This window comes from Pollicipes pollicipes, unplaced genomic scaffold (genome assembly GCF_011947565.3).
Source record: "Pollicipes pollicipes isolate AB1234 unplaced genomic scaffold, Ppol_2.1 Scaffold_6686;HRSCAF=7923_pilon_pilon_pilon, whole genome shotgun sequence".
Taxonomy (NCBI): domain Eukaryota; kingdom Metazoa; phylum Arthropoda; class Thecostraca; order Pollicipedomorpha; family Pollicipedidae; genus Pollicipes; species Pollicipes pollicipes.
Genome location: NW_023596921.1, coordinates 41,677,029 through 41,700,843, shown reverse-complemented (window position 1 = coordinate 41,700,843; position 23,815 = coordinate 41,677,029). Strand labels below are relative to the sequence as shown.

General features: G+C 51.8%; 1 protein-coding gene across 1 annotated transcript in view; it reads right to left on the bottom strand.

Moving 5' to 3' along the window:
- LOC119107567 (potassium voltage-gated channel protein Shaker-like) overlaps positions 1–23,815 on the bottom strand; it is an 83,656-nt gene continuing 59,841 nt past the window's right edge. Inside the window, 8 exon segments of the mRNA XM_037231056.1 lie at positions 1–20; positions 5,686–5,846; positions 6,211–6,401; positions 7,263–7,392; positions 16,241–16,446; positions 16,448–16,882; positions 17,805–17,933; positions 21,490–21,626. Of these exon segments, the coding sequence (XP_037086951.1) occupies positions 5,692–5,846; positions 6,211–6,401; positions 7,263–7,392; positions 16,241–16,446; positions 16,448–16,882; positions 17,805–17,933; positions 21,490–21,626 (1,383 nt within the window). The 3' untranslated portion in view covers positions 1–20; positions 5,686–5,691.

Here is a 23,815-nt window from a genome sequence, read left to right as displayed (position 1 = left end):
CGGAACAGAAGGGCGGGCGTCTGCAACGGCAAGGCGACCGTCAGAGGTGGCTGGCTGCGGCACGGGGATATTGGTCAGAGGCGGCTGGCAGCGTCGCGGAGGATCGGTTAGAGGCGGCTGGCTCCGGCACGGAAGATCGGTCAGAGACGGCTGGCTCCGGCACGGAAGATCGTTCCGAGGCGACTGGCTCCGGCACCGAAAATTGGTCAGTGATGAAGGAGCGCGCACAGTGAGTCATAGACAAACAGGAATACCCAAATGTTTTGAGCCGGTAGTACCCGAAAAAATCGACAGACAGGTGCGTAATGTCGTGTGTCAAGACCGACCGAAGGCAGGGCCTGTAACGGGAATGACACGCAGAAATTCCTCGTCGCAATCCATATCACACCCTGCGTAGATTATGCATCATGTTGGGATGGTTCAGCTCAAAACTTGGGCCAGATTTCAGCGAGTTACTTTCGTAATGGTTACACCGTATATGGTGAAACACTGTGATTTATAGCCGTGGTGTGGTAGCGTGATTATCCAACTCTGGCCCATAAACAACAGACTATTTTAATTTCAAGGTTAAGTTGGACACACTTCATGAAACAAATGGGTGAACTTCCTAGTTATTGAAGCGAGTTGAACCTCCTCAATTTAAAATAACACACTTTTATATCGGTCTGATGGAAGCTGAGTAGAATAATTCATATAAAATCCCAACGAGGTCTCGGTGCCGGAAACATAAAAGATGTTGGTAGTTCTGGATGAATCTAGTCATCCCCTGGCCGAATTCCGAGTTATGTGTGATTAGGAGAGACGCACTTCTTTTCCGTAATTTAGTACTGGCGTTCAAGAACTAACCCACCTTAAAGTTAGACCCGTATATATATATATATATATATATATATATATATATATATATATATATATATAAGTGATTTAGTCGGGCCCTTACACGCGAGCAGGCTTAACACCCGGCGTTCTAAGCACATGTGTGGCTTTCGGCAACAGATCAGATCCTATATATATATTATAATATATATATATATATATATATATATATGTAATATATATATATATCTCTCTCTCTCTCTAAACATATATATATATATACATATATATAAACATATATATATATATATATATATATATATATATATATATATATATATATATATATATATATGTCTCATCGCAAGTTAACGCCTAAAAGCAGGTCATACACAACTGAGCTCAATCCTCATAAAGTTGCCTGCACTTCTACTTCGATTTTGCGAATCGGTGCAGCGGAGTAACTTACGTATCGTAGGAGTTAAGCAATAACAGGCGTAATAATTATCCATTGGTATTATGCCAGCAGTGGCGGATGCACAATTTCTTCAATTTTTGTGGGCCCCCTGAACTTTGGTGCCCCTCCGAAAAATAAATCCTGGTGATCCGGTCATTAAATTTTAATATTTTTATTATGCTACTTGTGTGGGAACTATCTACCTGTGCGCAGCCCTAGAGAACTAGGCGTGGTACGTATGTACATACACAGAACACGTTCATTCTCTCCATATCATTGTGGATCCTGTTATTTTTAGGCTACGTATTTTGGAGAGTATATGGCAAAATGCGCTACAGTAGGCTGCCGCATACCATCAAAATCAAGCACGATACTTGCTTCCAATGTTATTTACTGCCAACCGGCTTTCAGCGGCTGGCCGGCTGGTCGATGTAACAACTGATGAGTGATGCAAAACCATTGCTTTGGCTATATTGAAAGGGTACAATACATCCTAGCCTTCAAAATGTGTTAAGAACGTGATGAACGTGATGCACAAGCATGATAAGTGTCACGAATTCAGTAGCCAACGGAAATAACGTATACAACGTCGGGGGCGCGTCAAATTATCGCCAAAAATATTCGGCAATGGCGCTAAAATAATTCATCGGAGAGTGTCCGACCGCTGCTCTAAGGCTAGGGCGCCGAGGGAAATCCTCATGGCGTAAATCGCAAACTTGTGCACATGAAGTGATTACTCAGGCCCTCGCACGCGAGCAGGCGAAACAACCCGGCGTTCCCAAGCACATGTGTGGCTTCCGGCAGCAGAGTCAGATCCTTCTGACGTCTCCGGAAGAGCCCACCGCCAGCGTGGAGGACTCTGGAGCGATCAAGGGTACCCTGGCCGATAAACATTTACGTCGCCGTCGAGGTCAGCTTCAACGTCCCCGGCGTTTAGACCCTCCGATAAAGTGGTACAACCGAAAACCAATAGGCACGGCACCTGAGCGGTCAAGCGCGCCCCGTCCAATTCACGTTTTGGTCCGTATCAAAGGTGTAGAAGTGGAGGCCCTCCGACAAAAAGGGAAAAACTTAGATCAATAGGGACGGCACCTGGACAATCGAAGTGCCGCGGCAGGCAAACAAAGAGGCCCCCTAAACAGTGCAGCGCCCTCAGAGCAAGTAGGTGGAACCCAAGACAAGTGATGGGCCTCTGAACGATCGCGAGTGTCCCGACAGGTTGACATGAGGGGCCCCGGCTGAAGTGCAAGGTTCTCCGAGCAAACGGGAAGAGCCCAAAACTAGTGTAAATGTATTAATACCCTTGATTGATCGAGAGTGCCTCGTCAGATGAGCGTGTAAGGCCCCGGACATCAGCGTAGGGTCCTCTGAGCGAATATGAGTGCCCGTGACCATTGTAGCGGGCCCCGGTGCGATTAAGAGAGCTCTGACAGGTTAACAGAAAGGGCCCCGACAAGAGTGAAGGGTCCTCCGCAGATGAGATCAACGGAAAGTGCCCTAGATTGATGCAGAGGGTCCCTGAGCATCACGTGTCTCTGCGTTAACTTATATGGGCCCCAGTAACGGCCCAGGGCCCTGCGAGCAAGTGGAAAGAACCCAAGGCCAATGTGGAGGGCCCCTGAGCAACTGAGAGTATCCGGCAGGTTTACCTATGGGGGACGGCAATAGCGTATAGAGCTCTTCGGGTGAATGGGAAGAATACGCGGAGGGCCTCTGACCGACCTAGAGTTCCCCGGCACGTGGACAGATAAAGCCCCACAGCAGCGTTGGGTCCTCCGAGCAAATGTCTAAAAGATTAGTGGCAGCGTGGAAGGTTCCTTAGCGACTGAGTTGACCCGGCAAGTGAACATATGGGGTCCCCGCAACAGCGTAGCCCCTCGTCGCCAGGCCCTAGGGACAGCGTAATGAACTTTGAAATCTTCCCAATCATCGCACTCTCACTCAACAGAGAATTATTTTTGTCAGCTCACGGCTCTTTCATTTTCATGTTCGACTGTTTATTGGCCACCAAGAGGTAAAAAATTCCAATTTTGCCGTGTTTTGTGTTGAAAAAACCGCGTCTCGTCCATTTCGAGGGGGCACGGGTTTGTCCCCCCACCCCCACCCCTCTGGATCCGTCACGGCATGTAGACTATACTAAATGCTGAGCTAGTGGAGCCGGTACCCTTGCTAGTCCGCGCCAATCAGTTTGGTGAATGCATTGAAAAGTTCATCGTCATGCCAGTTAACAGGTGAAAGGCTACTGATATAGAATTTGCGTGTTAGTTCACAAACAGATGCTTGAAAATTGCTCGAATACGAGTTTGGCCAGGACCCGCGGTTCCATTCGACAAAATCGGCTGGTGCCAGTGTATTTACTGCTTTAGCAATCGCGGTCAAAGTACTACGTTAAGTTCAAATATTGTTAAGTAGGAATCGGCGACCGTGGACAGAAATAAGCACTCGTGTGGTTTTCATGGCCTCTCTCGCGCCCTACGCCACAGCGCCCTGCTGCATTTAAAGTCGGTTTCAAAAAAGGCGTGGCGTTGACCGTCTTGCGATCCATTGCTGACAGCTTATGGGCGGAACGGCGTCAAGATCCGTTTATGAGCCACATGCTTCTGCACAGTGCATTCAGTTCCATGTCTTCGTCTGTTTGAGCTGCTCTTTTGGAGTTAGTCTTTAAAAACAGACTCAAACAAACGGATCCATATTTCATGGACGGAAGCGTGTGACCTTTTTCGCATATAGAACTACACTTTTGCCGGCACATTAGTCCCTATGCTCTTCTATACGAACACGCGTTAGTCCCACGTCGCTGAGCCGCCGTAGCATCAAGGTTTGGACACGGTTGCGACGAGTGCATATACCGTTTCCAAAAATTGTGTTTGGACTTCAGATGTTTGTGCAATGTTATAGGGAGATCTGTCTATTTAAACAGTTTACAAGCGTGCAGTTTACATAGCAGAGTTTTTAAAGAAATATGCTTCTTGTTGCCAACAGCTGCATTAACCTGTAATCACTGGGCGCCAACTTATCAGCTCTTGAAAAACGCAAGGGTCGGGCCGGGATGAGTCGCTTAAGCCAAAGATCATATCAAGATTTAATCAACACCGACACGGCTTGCAGCGTAGCTCCTAGTTGATTTTCAATATCTGTATGCATGTATGAATTTCATATATCTGAAGGATTAAACGAACAATGCAACCACAATATGGGCAGAGAATATATCTTACGGAATGTACAAAGCCATATACGTTATGAGCTTAGGCTCGAAGACCTATGCCATCAATGCCTTTCTTGCTTATAGGTACCAAGTGAAAAATTGACGTACCATCTGTTCCAAACAGCGCAAACCCCTCAAGAAATACATCCCAGGGATCAAAACTGACATTCAAAACTGCCTGCAGTTTTTGAAGCGAATATTAATCACGCTTTTGCAAAGCTCTAGCCCATCCTATTCCAACGCCGCATTCCGACCATTTGTTACTTTCTCGGCGCCTCGTATGACGCCACTAGAAGCCCTCAGAAACCATCCAGCCTGTGACGGCCTGTGGACGTGCAGAAAACGCGGAAGCTCCGCCGAAAGCTCTGGGGATTCTCGCCCTCCGATTACACGCGGGTGTCCAACTCGCTCAGCGTATCGCGGTCTCTTGGCACCAGCACTGGCGCGCCGCTTTCAGAAGGAGAGAGATTAAGGAGGACCCCATTCAGGCGAGTGCGGCGCTTCGGCTCAATGTTTACCGACTCAGGTTCTTTATATCGCGGCCCGTGTTTGGTGCCGCCAGCTTTGATGGTGCGCCCACTCCTGCCCAACTTGTGACGACATAAACAGCAAGGGTCAAAGGCGGTTCGGCGCCGCCCTGAAGGCTTTCTCGACGGCAGAGCTCGCCCGGACACGAAACAGCCCTGCAGAAGCTGTCAACCCCATCACTACCTTCTGGTACAACCTTACACATTGGCGACCGGACCGTTCAGCTCTGACATGTTCTCGGCTGCTCTGGACCATTCGTAACGAGTCTCAAAGCGCACGCGTGGCCTGTCTGGCAACGTCGCCTCAAAGCACGTCTCGCTGAGCGCAGTCCCCGGCCGCGTCTGCAGTCGCAGTCGCATAATGCACACGGAGCCAGGCGCTGGGTTGCGGGGCGTGGTGAAGCGGTGCCGTTACCACGGCGACTGGGGGACGCGACTCGCAAGGTGACCGGGAGGCGCTGCCCGCGAGGCGGCCGGCGGCGAAGCGCGGCTCGCGAGGCGGCCGGTAGCGAAGCGCGGCTTGCCAGGCGGCCGACGGCGAAGCGCGCGCTGGCAGGCGCCCAGTGGCGAAGCCCAGCCCGCGCAGCGGCCGGTGGCGAAGCGCGGCTTGCGAGGCGGCCGGCGGCGAAGCGCGGCTCGCGAGGCGGCCGGTGGCGAAGCGCGGCCGCTGGTGCTCTTACCCGCCGTCAGACGTCGGTCTCGATACTGACTGCGTTCACATTGTTGTTATGTCGCGGCGCACAGTTGAGCTTGGTGGACGCCTCGTGGCTGAGCAGGTGGCCCTCCTCCATGTCCATCTCTGACGAGGAGTCGGACATTGAGTCCTTCTTGACCTGCTGGCCTGTAAAAGTGGCCGGAAGGGTGGTTATGTCTGTTTCTACGCAGGCTCTATGCGATTTGTTCTGCGGTCTGACGGTGTGGATAAATGTTCACGGTGAAGCTATGTTAAGTTGCTGATGAAAAAGTGACACCAATTTCTCGAAAGGCATCGAAAATAGCCAACATACTATCTTGATCGGCTCCTCATCCTGCCACAGTATAGGCACCAAAATATCTATATTCTGGGGAACACATTATTATGTTGGTACAGGCCAGTGACACTTTCTGACAGAGCCTGCATTCAGCTAGGACAAGGCAAGTATGCATTGTTGATTCATAGGTAGCCCCTGTAACAGCCGACAGAAGGTAGGCAGAACATCACCCACCTACAGTACCGGGCAGGTACGGACAGCTGGTGACGTGGTTGAAGTTGCAGGACTGCATCTCCTCCTGGTCGGTCTCGCGGTGATAGAAGTAGTTGAAGTTGGAGACGATCACCGGCACTGGAAGCGCTATGGTCAGCACGCCAGCGATGGCGCACAGCGAGCCCACAATCTTCCCCCAGACGCCGACCGGCCTGGAAACACAGCGCGCGGTGCTGAGGTCGAGGCCAGCGCGGTCGTGCTGCCGCAGGCGTTCACAGAACAGCAACAGGAGCAACGACGCTACGATCCCCGGCAGAAGCCGGGAAGCGCATCGTGGGCAACATCAACCGCCCCACAGACTATCTTCTTTGATGCTTGGGCTCGGGTTGCCTCTCACAGTGCCGTCAGCAATTCCGTTGGCAAGCAGGTTGTGAAGGGTGGTGTGCAGACATTCGTAGTGACGTGAGCGAATGCAACCACGCATCTGCGTATGTGTATGCTATCACGGCCGGTTATCCTAAAACGTTGCGTCGGCTGGGTGCTGGGAGGTGGCTCACGGGTGCAGGCGTACCAAAATCGCCACCAGTCACATCCAGTTAAAAGAGCAGTCTGGTGTTTAATAACATTCCGGTAGCTACATAGTCTGCTGCAGGTAATGAGCTTAAAGTCGAGACAATCTCAAATGAGGTTCTCGTGGTCTGTGGAAACACTGGCTAATGTGATGATAAACTACACATGCGATCGTTGAGAAGCAAACCCCGTCGAGGCGGCTACTTCCACCCGGTGCTGTTATGTCTACGGGCAGGTGAATCGCCAAACTCACGAAATACACTGTCTTGTCGTGCAGATGAAGGCGAACGCAGGGGCCACAACAGCCCCTGGACGTCTATTTCCTGAAACACTGCCGTCTATCTACACCGGCATGCAAAAGTGGCATGCAAAGCAGAGTTGCCAGAAGAAGTGAGCAAGCCAGACCGAGGGACAAAGACAGAGGGCACAAGCGGTGAGTCTCCACTAGGAGAGGATGGCGGGACTAGACGGGTGAGAGATCGGCCGGGGCGTGACTTCCGTACGTCATATCGCCGTAGCCGACTGTTGTCATGGTTACCACGGCCCACCAGAACGCATCGGGGATAGACTTGAACAAAGAGTTTTCCGACCCAGCCTCGGCGAAGTAAACAGCGCTTGAGAACAGAACCACACCTGCAACACAGCGAGAGAGCGGGTCAGGCCGGCGGGGGTGGGGGCGGAACACGTGACGGGGTGGTCACCTCATGTCGCCGTAGCCCACAGTTGTCATGGTGACCACGGCCCACCAGAAGGCATCCGGTATCGAGCCGAAGCACGACTCCGGGCTGCCTGCCTCGGCGAAATACACGGCACTCGAGAACAGAACCACACCTGCAAAGCACAGCTCGGTTAGAGGCCGGGCGCTGTTGCCTTACACTGTTCAGGTGAGGGGGCCCGGAATGTGTCGTGTACAAGTCACAAAATCCTCCTTCGGGGCGCGCCCGGCCCTAGTACAGCCAGTCTGACAGCACCGTGCCACTAGAGCTGGCACTGCTAGCTGACAGTCGTCCATGTTTGATAGCCCCTGGCTGGTATCAGTTCATGTTCGTCCATGACCACCATTTGTTCAATAAACGCCAGTGCTTCTCACTCCATGCCGATGCAAACAGCGGGCTTCACCACGACGCTGATATCCTAAACAACCTGGTCGAGAACGTAGAAAGTACTGGCACCGCACGAAACACCCGGAAGTATATTTATACGTGCATTTGCCATATATTCATCATCCACGCCCTGATGGTAGTGAGCCAGGAAAGACGCGACACTTGGAGGACCTCCTGACCGCAAGTTTGTCGTGTGATGTCTCAAGACGGTCACAGCTCGGTCCACACTGAGGGGCGAGACTTGAGCTGTTCCGGTGAACCCCAGGGACCGTCGGCGGCCGTCGTTCTGCCGCCGCCCAGCCAGTCTGGCGTCGAGTTAGCTGCGTCGAACTGGACATAACTCCGCGAGTCACTCGGCGCGCCGCCGGCGCTGTCTGTCCCTTCGGAGCCAGTTAGAGCTCGGCCAAACACCGGCCACCAGCCGGCGGCAGCCACTGGCGGCCGCCGCCACTGAGCGGGCGCGGGGCGGGGGCGGTCAGTGCCCCGCGGGACAGACGGAGTCTTCCTGGTGCGCGGCCGCCTTCCACGTCCGTCGGAAGACGTCAGATCCACTGGGAGGACCCGTCACAGGGCCAATATCTGCATTATGCAGTCAATCTGAGAGCTCTATTTGCTCTGAAAATCGCGGCAAGTGACGCGTTCTTCCTGGCAGCGTGCCTCGCATCCCCGGGGACGCCGGCGGCGAGCGGGCGGGGCGGGGGGGGGGGGGGGGGGAGGGAGGAGGCGTGAGCTCGCTGCCCGAGCGCGGCCCTGCTTGCGACTGGCTAGCCGGACCCAGGCTGTGACGTCAGAGAGGACGTCATGGAAGCCCGCCCCTCCCACCGGGCAGCACTGTGACCCCGATCAGATTCGGGTAAAACTCACGCCGGCTGCTGTATCCGCCCCTCCCCCCCCCCACCCAGCTGACTGCTGACCAGTCAGCTGCCTGCCAGGACACGGCCGGCGGCGGCCGGGTCACGCCCCCAGGGAGGTGGGGGGGGGGGGGTGACCCCCGGCGGCGGGGGGCGTTGCTGGGTCGTGCCGCGCGCCGTGTCGTATCGATCGGCGTGGCCAGCGACGCGACAGTGACCAAGCGACCCGCCCCACCAGCTGATCCCGTTGGAAGCGGCCAGCAGAAGCCGGAGGCCGGCGGTGGCGGCGCACACGGCGAACGCGGACATGCGGCCGACAGCGGCTGCAGCGGAGATCGCAGCAGGGAAGGAGCGTCATCGGACGCTATGGAGGCGTTTCCGTCGCTCCAACAATTCGTGATAGCCGAAAAGCAGACAGCGGAAGTGACGAGAATGAGTGTTTCGAAGGGAGGAAGGGCGCCCGTCCATGTTAAGATAGAAAAGAGCCAGGTTGAGACAACAGAAGGCCACCAGAGGCGAAGCGAAACGCATTGAAGGCGACGGAAATGCCCATCAGTGGAGAATGTTCGGTACCCAGGGGAGACAACAAGAAGGCAAGCGCGCAGATGGAGACGGTTAATATTTAATATATGATAATACGGGGACGGCAAATGTGGACTGGACTGGCCAGACGATTAGCAGATGCCGTGAACGTGGCAATGATGGAGCCGACCCCAGCCGTCCGAAGGGAATCCCGAAGTCCCGGCTTCCCATCGGTTCTCCGGTCACCCGGTCGGTGGTGTTCCGATTCAGCGATTTTCTAAACTAAAGCTTGTAGCCGCATTTTAAGCGTACTTGGCTTCACAAAATGTGCAACAGTACAAATGGTGCACCAAATGTTCGGTGTTTAAGAACGGCAACTTCGCGGGTGCGTAGTTGTATACTATGACGCAGGCGTAGAACCATACATAATGAACAAGATTCATTCCTAATATAACTGACTTGTGCTTGTGTATGGCTCGTATTTCTAACCCCACTACGTTGGCCTTCCGCATATTATTGCACCACGCTGAGGACAAACGTCGTAACTGCTTCAATGCCATGAAATCGAATTTCGACACGCACAACGTTTGAGCATATGAGGACAGGTAGCAGAAAATACACTACTAGGCCCTCGACACACACCAAGAGCACCACCAACGCCTTAATACTACAGCCCCACCTCAGCCCATCGGCAGGGAGCCATCCTGTAGCGGTTCGATTGGGTTTGGCTCCGCATATTGCTCGCAAATGGGAGGCCCCGGTGCCACCGGCATCGCGTGCCATGCTGACTCGCTTCCCGGCGACATCGCTCTCGTGCCCGAAGAGCCGTTCCCGTGCTCCGCTTCCGCCCGAGTACCGTTTCCGGTCTGGTCCGTCTTGTTTGTTCTCGTCCGACCTGGATCGCTCTTCTCAGTGTGTCGCGTTTCCTTCCGTTTCATTTCCTTTTGTTCTGTTTTCCCTTTGCTTGTTTTGTTTTACTTTGTTTTGGTTCGATTTGTTTCGTTTCGTTTTGTTTCACTTAGTTTAGTTTCGTTTTGTTTTGTTTTGATACATTTCGTTCCTTTCGTTTCATTTCATTTCGTTCCGTTCCGTTTCGTTTCGTTTCATTTCGTTTCGTTTTGCTTCATTTTGTTTCGTTTCGTTTCGTTTCGTTTCGTTCCGTTTTTCATTTAATTTCGTTTAATTTCACTTTGTTCATTTCGTTTCGCTTCTTTACGCTTTGTTTATTCTTATATTCCGTCCGTTTGGTTTCGTTCCGGTACATTCAATGTCACCGCTGTCTAGTCTGTCCGGTCTGGTCTGATTTGATCTGGCCTGGCTTAGTCTACTGAAGCCTAATCTGGCCTGGTCTGATCTGGTCCTGGCCCGCCCCGTCCTGTCATATCCTATGTTATCCTGTCCTGTCCTGCACTGTCCTCTCCTGGCTTGGCCTGTCCTGCCCTCTCCTGTCCTGCCCTTTCCTGTCCTGTCCGGTCCCGTCCTGGCCCGTCCTGTCCTGTCCTGGCCTGGCCTGGTCCACCCTGTCCTGTCCTGTTATCTGTTATCACACCCTCTGTTATCCGGTGTCCTCGGCGGGGTCGAGCTCCGCCTGCTGGGACCTCCTCTGGCGGATGTCCCCGGCTGGTCCAGGCGGCTGGCCGCCTCAGGCTCGAGGGGGTCTCGCGGGTGCCCCGCTCCAAACACCAAAGGGGTATGGTCATGTAAATTTGACCAGCTCGTCATATATCGGTGAACGGTAACAAACGAGACAATATACTGTGACCAACCTGTATGATGATGTCTGCAAATAACGGCTGCATCATAAACCAACCGGCCCTTGCGACTCCGCTTGTTTAAAGCCGTTCTTATCAGCACACTGTCACACAGATTAAAACATTTTACCGTACCTGGGATAGAGACGATTTCCTCACGCTCTTCCGTCATTTGAGCTTGATGCATGGTCGTTGGATTATGCATGTGTTTCTGGGACTTGCATGCCATGAATCCTCATACAACGCTGTAGCTTAATTTGGAGAAGTTGAGCTTCATATGAGCGGATCTCATCTTGACAGACGCTAAGGCGCTGCCATTTGATTTCCGCTGCAATATGCAGTGAGATAGGAGAACGAGGGCCCGATGAATGTGCAGTCGTTATCCCACCAGCTTCAGGAAAGTCAACGAAATTATTCACAGCTAGACGTGCCCGCGCTCAGCGTTGGATGCAAATTATCTTCTGGTGCATCCCCTTCCACGAACGTCCCACTGGGGTTTCGACTTCTGGAGAACCGCGCACCTGTTCGTTACATAACGTGGCTAGGGAACTATTGCGCATCTAGGATGTCCCATAAGTGCCTGAGAGAGGGAGGGGGAGGGAAAGATAAGAGTTTTGACATTGCGTTCCAGCCATTTCCAGCGGTGAGAACAAATGTTACACTGCCAGTCGCTGCTGGTCAACTCGTGAAATGTGAGATGGACGTAGGAAATGTAAAAGCAAGGTACGTACTGAATTAAGTCAAATAACAAGAAGTTGACTGTGAAGAACAGCGGCCTCTCTCAACTACGGACACAAGTCGGTTTGATCTCTGGAAATAGTTGGTGACCATGGGTTTATGCTGCCACGACCCTAAACTTTTAAATCAAAACGACACACCGGCCACTTGAAAATTCACACATCCGTGCGAATGAACGGACGATAGCTACTGCGTGCTTTATGCCGCACCTTAGTGGAGCTCTCTAGGAAAGTCGGGCCTTTTCGCGCTGCTGAGATTGTGGAGGTGGACGACACACGTGTACGACAGCGGCAGGCCGGGCCGACATAAGGGCCTGACGACGCGACAGCAGCCGGTCCGATACAGCTGCGGCTGACTGGCCAGGCATGGACGTCGTCATGGCAACGCCAATCTGCGACCAATGCTGACTAACTGCTGCTGACCTTGCACTCGGCACTGTGAGATGCACGCAATATGCTGGATCGTTTCCCAGAGCAGCAATGCCCGGTATGGAAATAACATGGAACAGATCAGTCTGCACACATCATCAGCGAACCACCCATCACTTAGCCCCGCCGCAGGGATAAAGGAGCGTGTTTTGCATGGCATCGAATGCCCCTTTCCGGGTATCCAATGCATGATTTTCTAACGAATGGCCGCTCATTGAAAAAGGTGCAGTCTTTCCCGCACCAGACCCCGGCGCAGTATTTGGCCGTCTACGCTTGTCATGGGAGAATACTTTGTACCCGCACAAGTGTTTCAAAACATTGAGATATTCCCAGGTGCACTGTTTCCAGCAGTTTATGGGTGATTACCGGGTGTTTCACCAGCGCTGCTTGCTGCAGCGGGCCAGGAGAGATTCGGCTGCTGCCAGGAGCCCGGGCAGGTTTCCCGACACAGCGTGTAAGCCAGCACGCCGGTTGCCGGAGTCGCCTAATAGGCAATTGCCACGGCTATTCGGGATCAATCTGTTCCGTCGGGCTCCTCATCAGCGGCGCTCTGCGCTCATCAGCGGCGCCGGTGCCGGAGACCGATCCGGAGGCAACAATTACTGTTCCCCGGCCCGGAACTGGCAGGGACCTCCCCCCGCCCCGCCTCCAGCGATTCAAGCCAGAAGTGACCTGAGACGAGATTAGTAACATTAGGGCGCCGTCGCTATGTTTGGGAGCGATGGAGGCGCGTGTTGCTTGGGTTAAACATGCGACCCGTTTTCCAGCGCGTTAGTTCGGCCCCAGTAAGGCAGCGCAATAAGTGCTTTGATTGAGTACGATAATCCTATTTTGATCGAGTCTTACAGCTTCATGATAGCCTTGGATAATCGTGCATCGCTATCGTTAAAGCACAGAGAAATTGAGCCGCTCGAGGCATGCGTGGGCCAACTTTGATGACTGCCGCCGCACGTTTAATGTTCGGTTGTTCTGAAAACGATAGGTTTTTGAGAGCATTTGGTGGCTTTGTTCACGCATGGAATGCTACAGAATGAAGGGACGGATACAAGATGGAAGATAAAGACATGCTTATGCAAACAGAGGCAACACGAAAGGTCAACCTACATTGGTGAAGAAATACTCTACATTCCTTTATTACAGCACATGCCGCTGTTAGGCCTAGTATACCTGAGTCCACCGCATAAACTACACAGAAGTGATACCGCCGTGCAAATTCCAACGACAATTTTAGATCTGGAAGCTATTTCTCCTGCTTCCGGAATGTTTGAAGACAGCTTCGCTGTTATTGCAGCGAATTCGGCACCCGCACACATCCAAAGCAAACAGGAAGACAAGAGTGCAGCATGTGGGAATGTTTGGATGCGTGACGGTCGGCCAGTCCTGCACCTGCCTGTGGCTATCATTCTGGAATGGCGCAGACTAAGCGCACGGGTGTTGCGATTAAAAACGCATGAAAAGTTGGCAACTACTACACACGCCTGGCATCAAAATAGTCGTGACGTTTAGGAATGCTGGTATGTCCTGAAACGATAGCCTTACGGTCGAACATATTGATCGTTTGCATATGGAGCTTACCGATATTTCTGCTCTTGTTTGTTTGGAGCTCAGTTAGCTCTTTCTTGTTAGCTCAGTTTTTAAACCGCAAGAGTTCGAATTTGACGCAAAAGTTCACCGTTTAGTTACTTCCTGACGTACTCTGGGGGCCCCAGCAATTATAACTTAACTTAAGAAGCGCCATAATACATAATCCTCTGAGAAGGTTACATCAGTATGGCAAAGCCTATTCTTCACACAGCTACTTAAAAAGAAAAAAAAATTGCCAAACAGGATTTTCGAAGGCGTCACCTCTTCGTCGGCCTCGGTTTCATATCGATATTGGTTTGAAAAAAGACTAAATCCAGTGTAATCTTGGCCCATTGCAACGCTCCACGTATGATTCATTTTGTGGACTTGCGGGATTTAGTAGGCTCCTACACGCGTTCAACAATAGTTTCAATTACCCCACAATTTCGCTGGGCGCGGCAAGGATTCGGGACTTGACACGCGCATGCGCAGTCTGTTGTCTGTCATCACAGCCGCCGAAGGGCGCGGCTAAGTCGCCTTCGCATCCTAGTGGCTAAGGATGCAGTCATGCGTCTTGCGTGCCCAGATGTGGATGTCCCCACCGAGAAATTGAGCCCCCGCCAAATTAGGTGGAAACCTATGTCCACCAGGTAGGTGTTCCACAGCTGTCTTCGCGAACGGATAAGCGATGCGTCAAATGCATAACAAGCGCCGGATATTGTTGCCACCGGATATTGTCGCTTTGTTTTTATGTGCTCACCTGACACGAGCAGACACAATGCTGTGTGCAACAAACGACAAGGTGTTGGTCAGAATTGAGCACCTCGGCAATAATGCTGGATATCTGTGACATCACCGGCGTTCTATTTCGGACGGGGACCAAAGCAGCTACTTCTTTCAAACCCAACTGTCTGCCAGGACTTTTACGCCTAGCCATGACCTTAAGCTGTCACCAGAGACGATCAACGCACTGCACCCTTGCATGGCGCCGGTCTAAGTCGGCGCCTGGCCTCGCACCGAGGCCGAGTCACCGTTTGGATGGTCTCAGAAGACTCGGGTCTGCCGCGGCACGGACCGCGGTCCCACGAGCAGGTCCGTATTTCTGGTCAAGACGGGAGCGGCAGAACGGATGGGCCGCTCCGGCAGTAGCGATTCTCCAAAGCCGCCGATGCGGCGGGAGGGCGGCCCTCTTCACTCCGCCGACACCTCAGAGGCGCCGGCCGCGACAGATGGGCTCTTCCCGAGAAACCGCACCGAACTGCCGAATTCTGAACCCAATATTGGCCCACGCTGGACACTGAACTGAAAGCCGGACGGAACGAAGCTCCAATCGTTTTGGGTCTTAATTCTGCGCTAGGCGGAAAATAAGTTTCATTTTTATATCACATGTCCTTAATTCCTGGGAGAAAGTCGGAGCAAGCTTAAGAAACGAGTCGTTTGCTGAGTCATGGCTTACTGGAAGAGCTAGGTATGATTTCCCTCATCACGCGGATGCGTAACATCAGTGTGATGATGTTTTGATGATGATGGCGATGATGATGTTCATCATGATGTTTTCAACGCAATTTTAACCCAGCAATTTACAGTCTCAATCAAAATTTCCACGATTTCTCAATCATGACAACTGGCCATGCTGGATAACTAAATAAACACGTAAGCACCGTTGACTTCAGCGTGTGACTCATACAAACGCTAAGACTTCAGCATGCGTGCACCGCTGTGGGTTTTGAAAGTGTAGTGATGGTATTTCATAAATACATGATCGTCAATTGGCAAGCATGGCTGATGGAACTCTGAGCAGTGCGAGATTATACCGCACTATTTAAGGGCCGTTTTACTCCAGTGAGGGTTACTCTACTTTCGCTATTTTGATAACAGTGAACCCCATCCGACGAAACAAGGTACCTCAAATAATTGAAGAGTTGGATTCGGGTATGGCAGGTCAATGCATGAAATTCAGCATGCGTAGAAAATAAGAAATTAATGATGTTTACCAACGACATATGCACTGATTAACGCCCATCTATACCACGATATCGTTGGAAAACGGGACCAAAAGCGGGAGGGGCGCAGCCAGGATTTTTTAAGAGGGGGCGGGGGTGGGAGGGTGGATGGTAGAGCTCCATGAGGACGCATTACGCTGACCTTTATCTGTCTGCAGTAACCACTAATGCCGCCAGAAGAAAAACATCAAGCCCTAACGGGCATCCCGTCCCTTGACTGCACCCATGGACAGGGCGGCCGGTGCCTACCAGCGCCCCGTGCGCGGAGAGCCGCCTCCCCGACGAGCGGCGAGTGGGCTTCCTCCTGCCAGTAGCCCACGGCAGTCATCGGTCTGCACGCCAGGGGCGCCGACAGCGGGCGTCGCAGGCACATCATTATCAGCCGCACGCCGTCGCCAGACACGGCGCGCTCCCGCTCGGAGAAGGCGGCGCAATGAGCACGTGACAGTGGGCAGGAGTCGCACGAGAGTACCGATCTCGCGGCGGCGGTGGCGGGGCCGGCGGCCGGCCGGCGGCACTTACCTATAAACAGGAAGAAAATAAGCAATCCGAGCTCCCGCATCGACGCCTTTAACGTTCTTCCTAGGATCTGCAGGCCCTTCGAATGTCTGGAGAGCTTGAATATTCGAAACACGCGGACCAGCCGTATCACTCTTAGTATGGCCAGCGACATGGCCTGGTTGGAGCCGTGCTCGGCGCCGGGCACTGTGGGCTTAGGCGTGGGCAGCCACGTCCTCGTCCTCGGCCACCACCGTGGCCAGCGTCAGAAAGTACGGAATGATGGCGACCACGTCGATCACGTTCATGACGTCGCGACAGAAGCTGACCTTGTTCGGACAGGCCGCGAAGCGCACTAGCAGTTCGAACGAGAACCAAATGATGCATATGGTCTCGATCAGGAAGAAGGGGTCGGTCACGGCCGGCACCTCGTCCTCCTCCACGGTCGTGTTGTTGGTGGCGCTGTACACCTTGTAGTGCTTGAACTCGGGCAGCGTCTCCAGGCAGAAGATGACGATGGAGAGGAGGATGACAGTGACTGAGATGATGGCCACCACGCGCGCGTTCTGCGAACTCTCCGGATATTCGAACAGAAGCCACACTTTGCGCTGATACTTGTTGCTGGGCAGTGGCCGCTCTTCCTCCTTGATGAAGCCCTCATCCTCTCTGGAAACAGGACAGCTCTCATAAGACTCATGCGTGGCTTTCGAAACAGTGTAGGCAATCACACGTGGTCATTAGCAAGGATTGCAGACCGCTGACACTGCTGTTTCGGGAGCAATAGCGTAAAGGTCAGCCTCGTTCCACGGCCATGTGACATTCTCCAGGATCTTTTTAGAGATTTCCTACGGCGAATATGGCATATCGCGTCTCCGGTTGCCATGTCCGCCCAGATGTAGGGACTGGGTAGTTCCCAAGCCCAATTGTCTGATAAAGTTCATTATTGACGTGACGGTAATGTATCGAAAGAACTGCCCTAGAAACAGGATTTGGTCACCCACTTTCTGCGATATCCTACGCTCTTGCCAAGATACGCAAATTTTGATCGGGAATATTAGTGATACAACAATCAATTTATCAAAGTTAACTTCTACCCTAAATCCAAATTGTGAAGTTGGGTCGTAAATCCTAATAGACCTGCCAGAATTACAGCCAACACAGACGTTTGTATAGAACCATAGTGACATGTTGTGAACATGATCCAAATGACGTCGAAGGCAGGTCTGCATGACAACTAGTTTCAGTATTTCACTCCTTTGTCTATGCCCGTCCCAGTGCATATGTGGACAGATGCACACATAGGCATTGCCGTTGATTGAAATAATCTTAATATCAATTCATCACGGCACATTTCTGAAAATAAGCGTAATTTCTTTCGATATGAATTGCATTCCCCTCGCTGTCTCAAATTTACAAACCCTCTAAGCCCTCTGCATTTCACACAGATGACAGTTTGGGGACATCTTGACGAGTTCAACTGAACTGGCACAACCTCGCCCTGGCAACTCTGCAAAGGTAACAATATGCCATTTTCAAGCAGCCGGTCCCTGGCCGCACCAGACGTGACACGCAAGTTGAGAATGCTCACCTGAACTTGTTAATGGCGTACTCCCCGAGCTCGTAGAACTTTATCTCCTCGGAGAAGACGTCCAGTGGCACATTGACAGGCCTCCGTAGGCGTCCCCCACTCTGGTAATAGTAGAGGATGGCGTCGAAACTGCAACATCAGGGTGCCGACATCAGACGTCGCTCTCGATCAGTCGCTCTCCATCAGACTCCGCGTAGGCGGGCCCTCGCCGCGGAGGCGGAGGTACACGTCGAGTTGTCACTTGCGAGTTGAAAAATAGTTGGCTGGGACAGAGAACATATGAGTTCAGTGATGGTTATACTGATAGTTCAAAGCGAACCGGGTAAATTTTTAAAAAGAAAGCTGGCCATGAACCAGGGCCCCCGCCCTGATTCGCCGTTTTTCTTAACGCATACGATAGAAGGTCGATCGATCTCTCGTTTCCAAGCTTAAAAAGATAGGGCTTAGCGGAAAACATCAGTAGATTGATATTGACGGGATTGCACGATTGGAAGGCGTTCTGCTTCGCCGTATCAATAATTGACCCCGTTATGTCGGGTCAGGGAACAAACTTCCCGAAAATCCAAGTTTTTGCAGTTTTACATGCTCATATGTACAAGATCATGTTTTGCAGACACAAACAATAAACGTGCGCGCCTCTTGTCCGAGTCAGAGTAGAACAGTGTATAGCTTTATGTGTTCTGAGCACATATTTATGATGTATGGCTTCCTTATGTCGGCCCACCGTCCGCGCTGGCTGCATATCGCCGCGCAGTGTTCCTCAAAAACCTCTGCTGCTCCGAAACCGGAAAGGGTAGGGTCACGTTTTGGGTGTCAAAATACGCACCATGGGTACTCAAAGGCAACATGGAATTTGGGCGCGATTGCAGCAAATGCCAGAGGGATATCCCCAGATTCTCTTGGGGATGGGTCATGTCATTCCCGGGCGTCAGTACCCGGAGGATTAAACAATTGTCGTGGATGGTGCTTAGGTCAAAACGCTGGCTAGATACACCACATCACAAATATTTTGGCACCCCTAACGAACGACTAATTAACAAACGATATTTGACGAAAAATTAGAAGTGCTGTACAATGCAGTGTCGTTCCCATTCCCTTTTCAGCCTCCTACGAAGTTCGATGCGTAGCCATTTCTAAAGACTTGATAAATTTTGTAGGACTTGTTCGAAGCCTGGACTCGGAATGCTAAACACCGAAGCATATTGCAACGCGGCACATCAAAGGCAGGCGCATTGGCGGCGCGGTTAACTACGGAAATATCAAAGGCTATCTGCCGCTGACTTCGAATAGACCGCCAACTCCTGGATGTGAGGGGCTCAATCAAGGACGTTTTCAGGCAAATGTCAAATATGGCGAGAACTTCAGCTTTTGACCGAAAACCTCTCCTTAACCATCATGTCACTGAATGCTTATTCAAGCAACCAATCAGTTGATGACCGACCAACACATGAATAGCTTTTCAACGTGACAAAATTCCACAGGGGAGAAAGACATCAAACGATCTTGCCCAGCAGCCAGCAATGCGCTCGTGCATGAAAGTCGCGTAATTATATAATACAATGATGGCGACGCTGTGAACGGTAGAGGCCGCCTTACGAGACCATCACAGCTTAATGACAGGAAGTAAAAATAAGCTAAGCAAGGAGAAAAAGAAGCCTGCGGATATGGACGGGCAAGCGTGAGCTGACAGTTGAAGAACAAGTGGGTTATGTGAGCGCAGCTGAGATGATGATAGGACAGATGATGAAGATTGCGTGAAGAACTTGACAAAGGCGGAACGCACAGCACGAACGAAGATGGAGCAAAAGTGCGCCCGCTGACGGAAATCCAGCCCGGGAGGATGGCGCCCTTTCGCGAGCACATCTGGGATCGGCGCGAGCTGGTCTGATCCGTCAGCCCGCTGCCCGGTCTGACGACCAGAGCCTTCCGAGCACTTGGTCCCCGTGCTCGCCCCCGACCGGCAATGATCGCCGACCCGCTCCAGGTTGGGAGAGCTCGGTCCAACAGCCCCGTCCCGGCCCGCGGCCGTCGACTCAGCCCGCTGGCGCTCGGCGCGCCGACAGCAGCACGGCCGCCTCGCCACATTAATCACACCGTATGCTAATTTTCCGGCGGGTGTGCCCGGGTGCCGAGCCGGCCAATCGGCCGGGACGGCGCAGCTGGCGCGGCCGGAGCTGGAAAACAGAGTCAGGGCCGGCCCGGGCGCCGCGCGTCCGGACGGAGGGCGACGCCGCGGCGCAGGCGAGACCAAACACGGGGAACGCTGCGCGGGGGCGGACGTGTTGACGCACACAGGCGTGTAGGGGATCAGCACGCGAGCAGGTTTTCCGCCAGCCCTCTGCCTGTGTTCCCGGGAGCTGCCACCCGAACCATCTGCCCGAACTGGTCACTTTGCATTTGACCCCCGGCGCCCAGGCGTCACCGCCCGGTTGACAGGTCCTGACCCGGTGACCCCGGGCGATACTGCTGACTGCCGGGAAATGGGGTCTGCTCGCCGAGTTGCTAACGACCTGGGGTCTTTGGCTGGCCTGTCACTGCGGATTGTGTCGGCCGGAGACTGCTGATTCACTGAGCTCGACCTCGGCCCCGCCGACCTCTGACTCTGAACAACTTTTAATCTGGCTCGAGTATTTCGGTTCCCAGTCGGCCGCTGTAACTTCCGCTTCCACGTCATGGGGCCACGTCCGAACCGTAAAGCGTGACAGAAAGTTACAGCCATGGACGGTCACCATGCTGGAGCTGGTGACAGGCCTCCGATGCGGAAGACATTCATTCGTGGTGAAACCGTGTGCGTCTTTGCTTCCTACTTCGGCAGGGTAAGAGACAGTACAAATAATCTAAAAGAAAGGGAAGGGGAACATTTATGCCTGAGTTGCGGTTATGTCGGGTTTTAAAAAAGTCAGCTTTGGGGCTGGTTCGCTGCGCTGGGAACTGGTCTGGGCATTATTCAGCACCGCAAAAATGTTTTCTAAGCATGACGATCCGATTCGTCTCCAGCGTCAATTACAGCATACATGTATATATATATATATATATATATATATATATATATATATATATATATATATGTATATGAATATATAATTCAAGAAGCCACTGTTTAGTCTTAGGATCGTAAGCGCTACTTAATGCACCCAGGTACATGCGCGACCTCTTTTTGACAAGGCAGGATTATATCAAATGATGTATTCACTGCGCATGTGGACACTGAACAGTGAAAATGATACCATGTGTTTTCATTAACAGTTGTTGAAAGACGCACTTGTGCCTGTGCCTGTTCCTATTGTGCCTAAGTTACTTAATTCTGGATCAGACGAAAATAAGTTAAGGATGACATAGTGCTTGTACAATGTAAGACATGACAGGCATTAAAAGGGAATTAAGAAAACTTCCTTGCAATAACGCTTGCGAGCCAAACAATACAACTTGCTTAACGAATATCACGTTTATAATCACTGTAAAAAGCCATCTCAATTCCCTTTTCATACTTGAAAACAAGTGAAATTGAGGATTGGTTATTATGTGAGATCGACGAAGGGGACTTTATTTCCGGACTGCCATATTTGAAACGGAGTCGACCAGAAGTGTGTAGTTGCATACATACATGCTCATACATGCGCATCCCACTCATGCAAATGATCGGCGGCTGGCAGTCCAAAGCTGTGAGCCTAGCCACACAGCTCACCTGGTTCGGTTCCTATCGAAGAAGTACTCGTTCCTGAGCGGGTCAAAGTAGCGGATCCTCCTGGCCGGATCGCCGAGCAGCGTGTCTGGAAACTGGTTGAGCGTCCTCAGCTGGGTCTCGAACCGCAGTCCGCTCACCTGTGAAGCGCAAGGTATGTCCGGGTCTCAACCTCAGCGCGCTGGCCATGCGGTCAGCGCTCAGGTGTGCGAAACACGGCTGAGCGCCGGGCGCAGGACCGACACCAAAATCCAAACCACTGGCAGACCCTCAAACTTGCAGTTAAAGATATGCGTCTCCCTTCGAGCTGAGCATGGCGACCTAGTGTACCTGACGAGCCGGGACCCAGCTTCGAATTTGCATTGTTGCTCAGGTCCACGCAAAGCAACGTCGCTCCGTTGGCCCTGATCCCACCACCCGGTTGTGAAATTCCGAGTCAGCGGCAGCATTTTGTGGTGAAAGCTCAACGTGCTGAACGTTCAACAGTAGGCATCCTTCTCCCTGATGCCACCTGACTTTTAGCGCGTGCGGTGCCATGGGCCGCTAGGCATCCCAGTCGGGAGCGAATGGTGAGCACCTAAAGCGACGCGAACCCACGCCACGCGTAAGTGAATAGCCAGGTAGACTCTCCAATCGCATGAGCTGTCGGAACGGACAGTCAGCTGTCTTAGCTGCATTTAGTAGCTTTATAGTTGGTCACAATCATTGGCCGTAATGCCAAACGCACTTTCAATGCGGGCTCCAAAGCATAAACCTGCCCCCTTGAGCTTCCCCCAAAAGCCAGCATCTCTTCTGGGATTAAAAAGTCAGTCCAGGAACAAAGGTCACATAAGTGGCAACGCTGATGAGATGTATTGACCCCTGGCCAACTTCATATGCATATAAAGCATACAAATCCAACTTATTTAAAGACGCAATTCACGGGAAAGGGTCGTTAAGACCATTTGTAGTTTACTAAGTCGACGCCAATAAGCTTGTTTCCTGATCCAAACGTGGCCGAAAATGACCTCCCAACGAGGAAGGCCATAATTTGCCACCAACGGAGAACCCTTGGGTCCTCCAAATAGCACCGTTGACCTCAGCAAAACCACGATAGCGTGAATGGCCCCTTATGACATGGAAATAAAGATCGAGTTCCGAGGGCAGATCTAATCAAATGACGCGCTCAATGGCGGCGTCCGGTGGAAAGGTCAAACGGAGCCGATAAAGGTCAAACCTCAGGCGCGCTTCAGAGAGACGACAGGCGGTCTGGCGTCCCCTCACGCGACCGGCCGATAAACGGGCCGGCACAGCAGGGCGAGGTCGCCTCTAAACACGGACAGCACAACTGATCCACATTCACCAGGCGAAATCGGTAACGCCGGTGAGCTTCGCAGAAGGGCTGTGTTTAAAGGCAGGAATGGGTCAATGTTAAACTCGGATTGTGAGGTATTCATGATAACTCACAACCTGTCGGTGAGCGTAAGTGGACATTTGTGGTGCGCTTGCTTAGACGCCGCGATGTAAAAGTACACAGCTTCATAAACTTCCCTTTTGAAGCCAGACTCCGTTGATAACGTTATCAATATGCGTAAGTGCGTAATTAAATAGATGGATAGTGTGTGTGAGAAAGAGAGAGAGAGAGAGAGAGAGAGAGAGAGAGAGAGAGAGAGAGAGAGAGAGAGAGAGAGAGAGAGAGAGAGAGAGAGAGAGAGAGAGAGAGAGAGACAGAGAGAGAGAGAGAGAGAGAGAGAGAGAGAGAGAGAGAGAGAGAGATAGACGGAGAGAAATAGAAATCCACTTATGTATATATACATATATATATATATAAATATATATATATATATATATATATATACATATATGGATAATTGGAAGGATAAGTAGATGAATCTACAGCTCGAAATATTGAATAGACAGACATCATCGGCATAACGACATACGCTCACACACTTGGCAGGTTTGCCTAAAATTAGCGATGAGTTTTGGTGCGTGCTGAAACAGAACCCTAGTAGTTGATCGCCTGAAACATTAATCGATAGATACTTAAAACTTTGCGGAAGCAGAGTTAATTAGATCTGCCCACGCAGGTCTGACATGATAACAATGCTCGAGGTGATTAATCTCCCACATGATTCCACTTTTTAAAAAATGATGCTGTCCCACGACGCACTGCACGACTGTCCTAGCCACCTAGGAATAAGCAAGGAAAAGCGAAATGCCCGATTTCGCCAAAACAATTCTGTAATCTAGGGAAACTGTGATACGTAAATCGATCTCAGTATAGCGTAGATGGCTACAGTCTAACGCCGACTGCAAGTACAAAGCGTACCTTAAAAGCGACCATCGT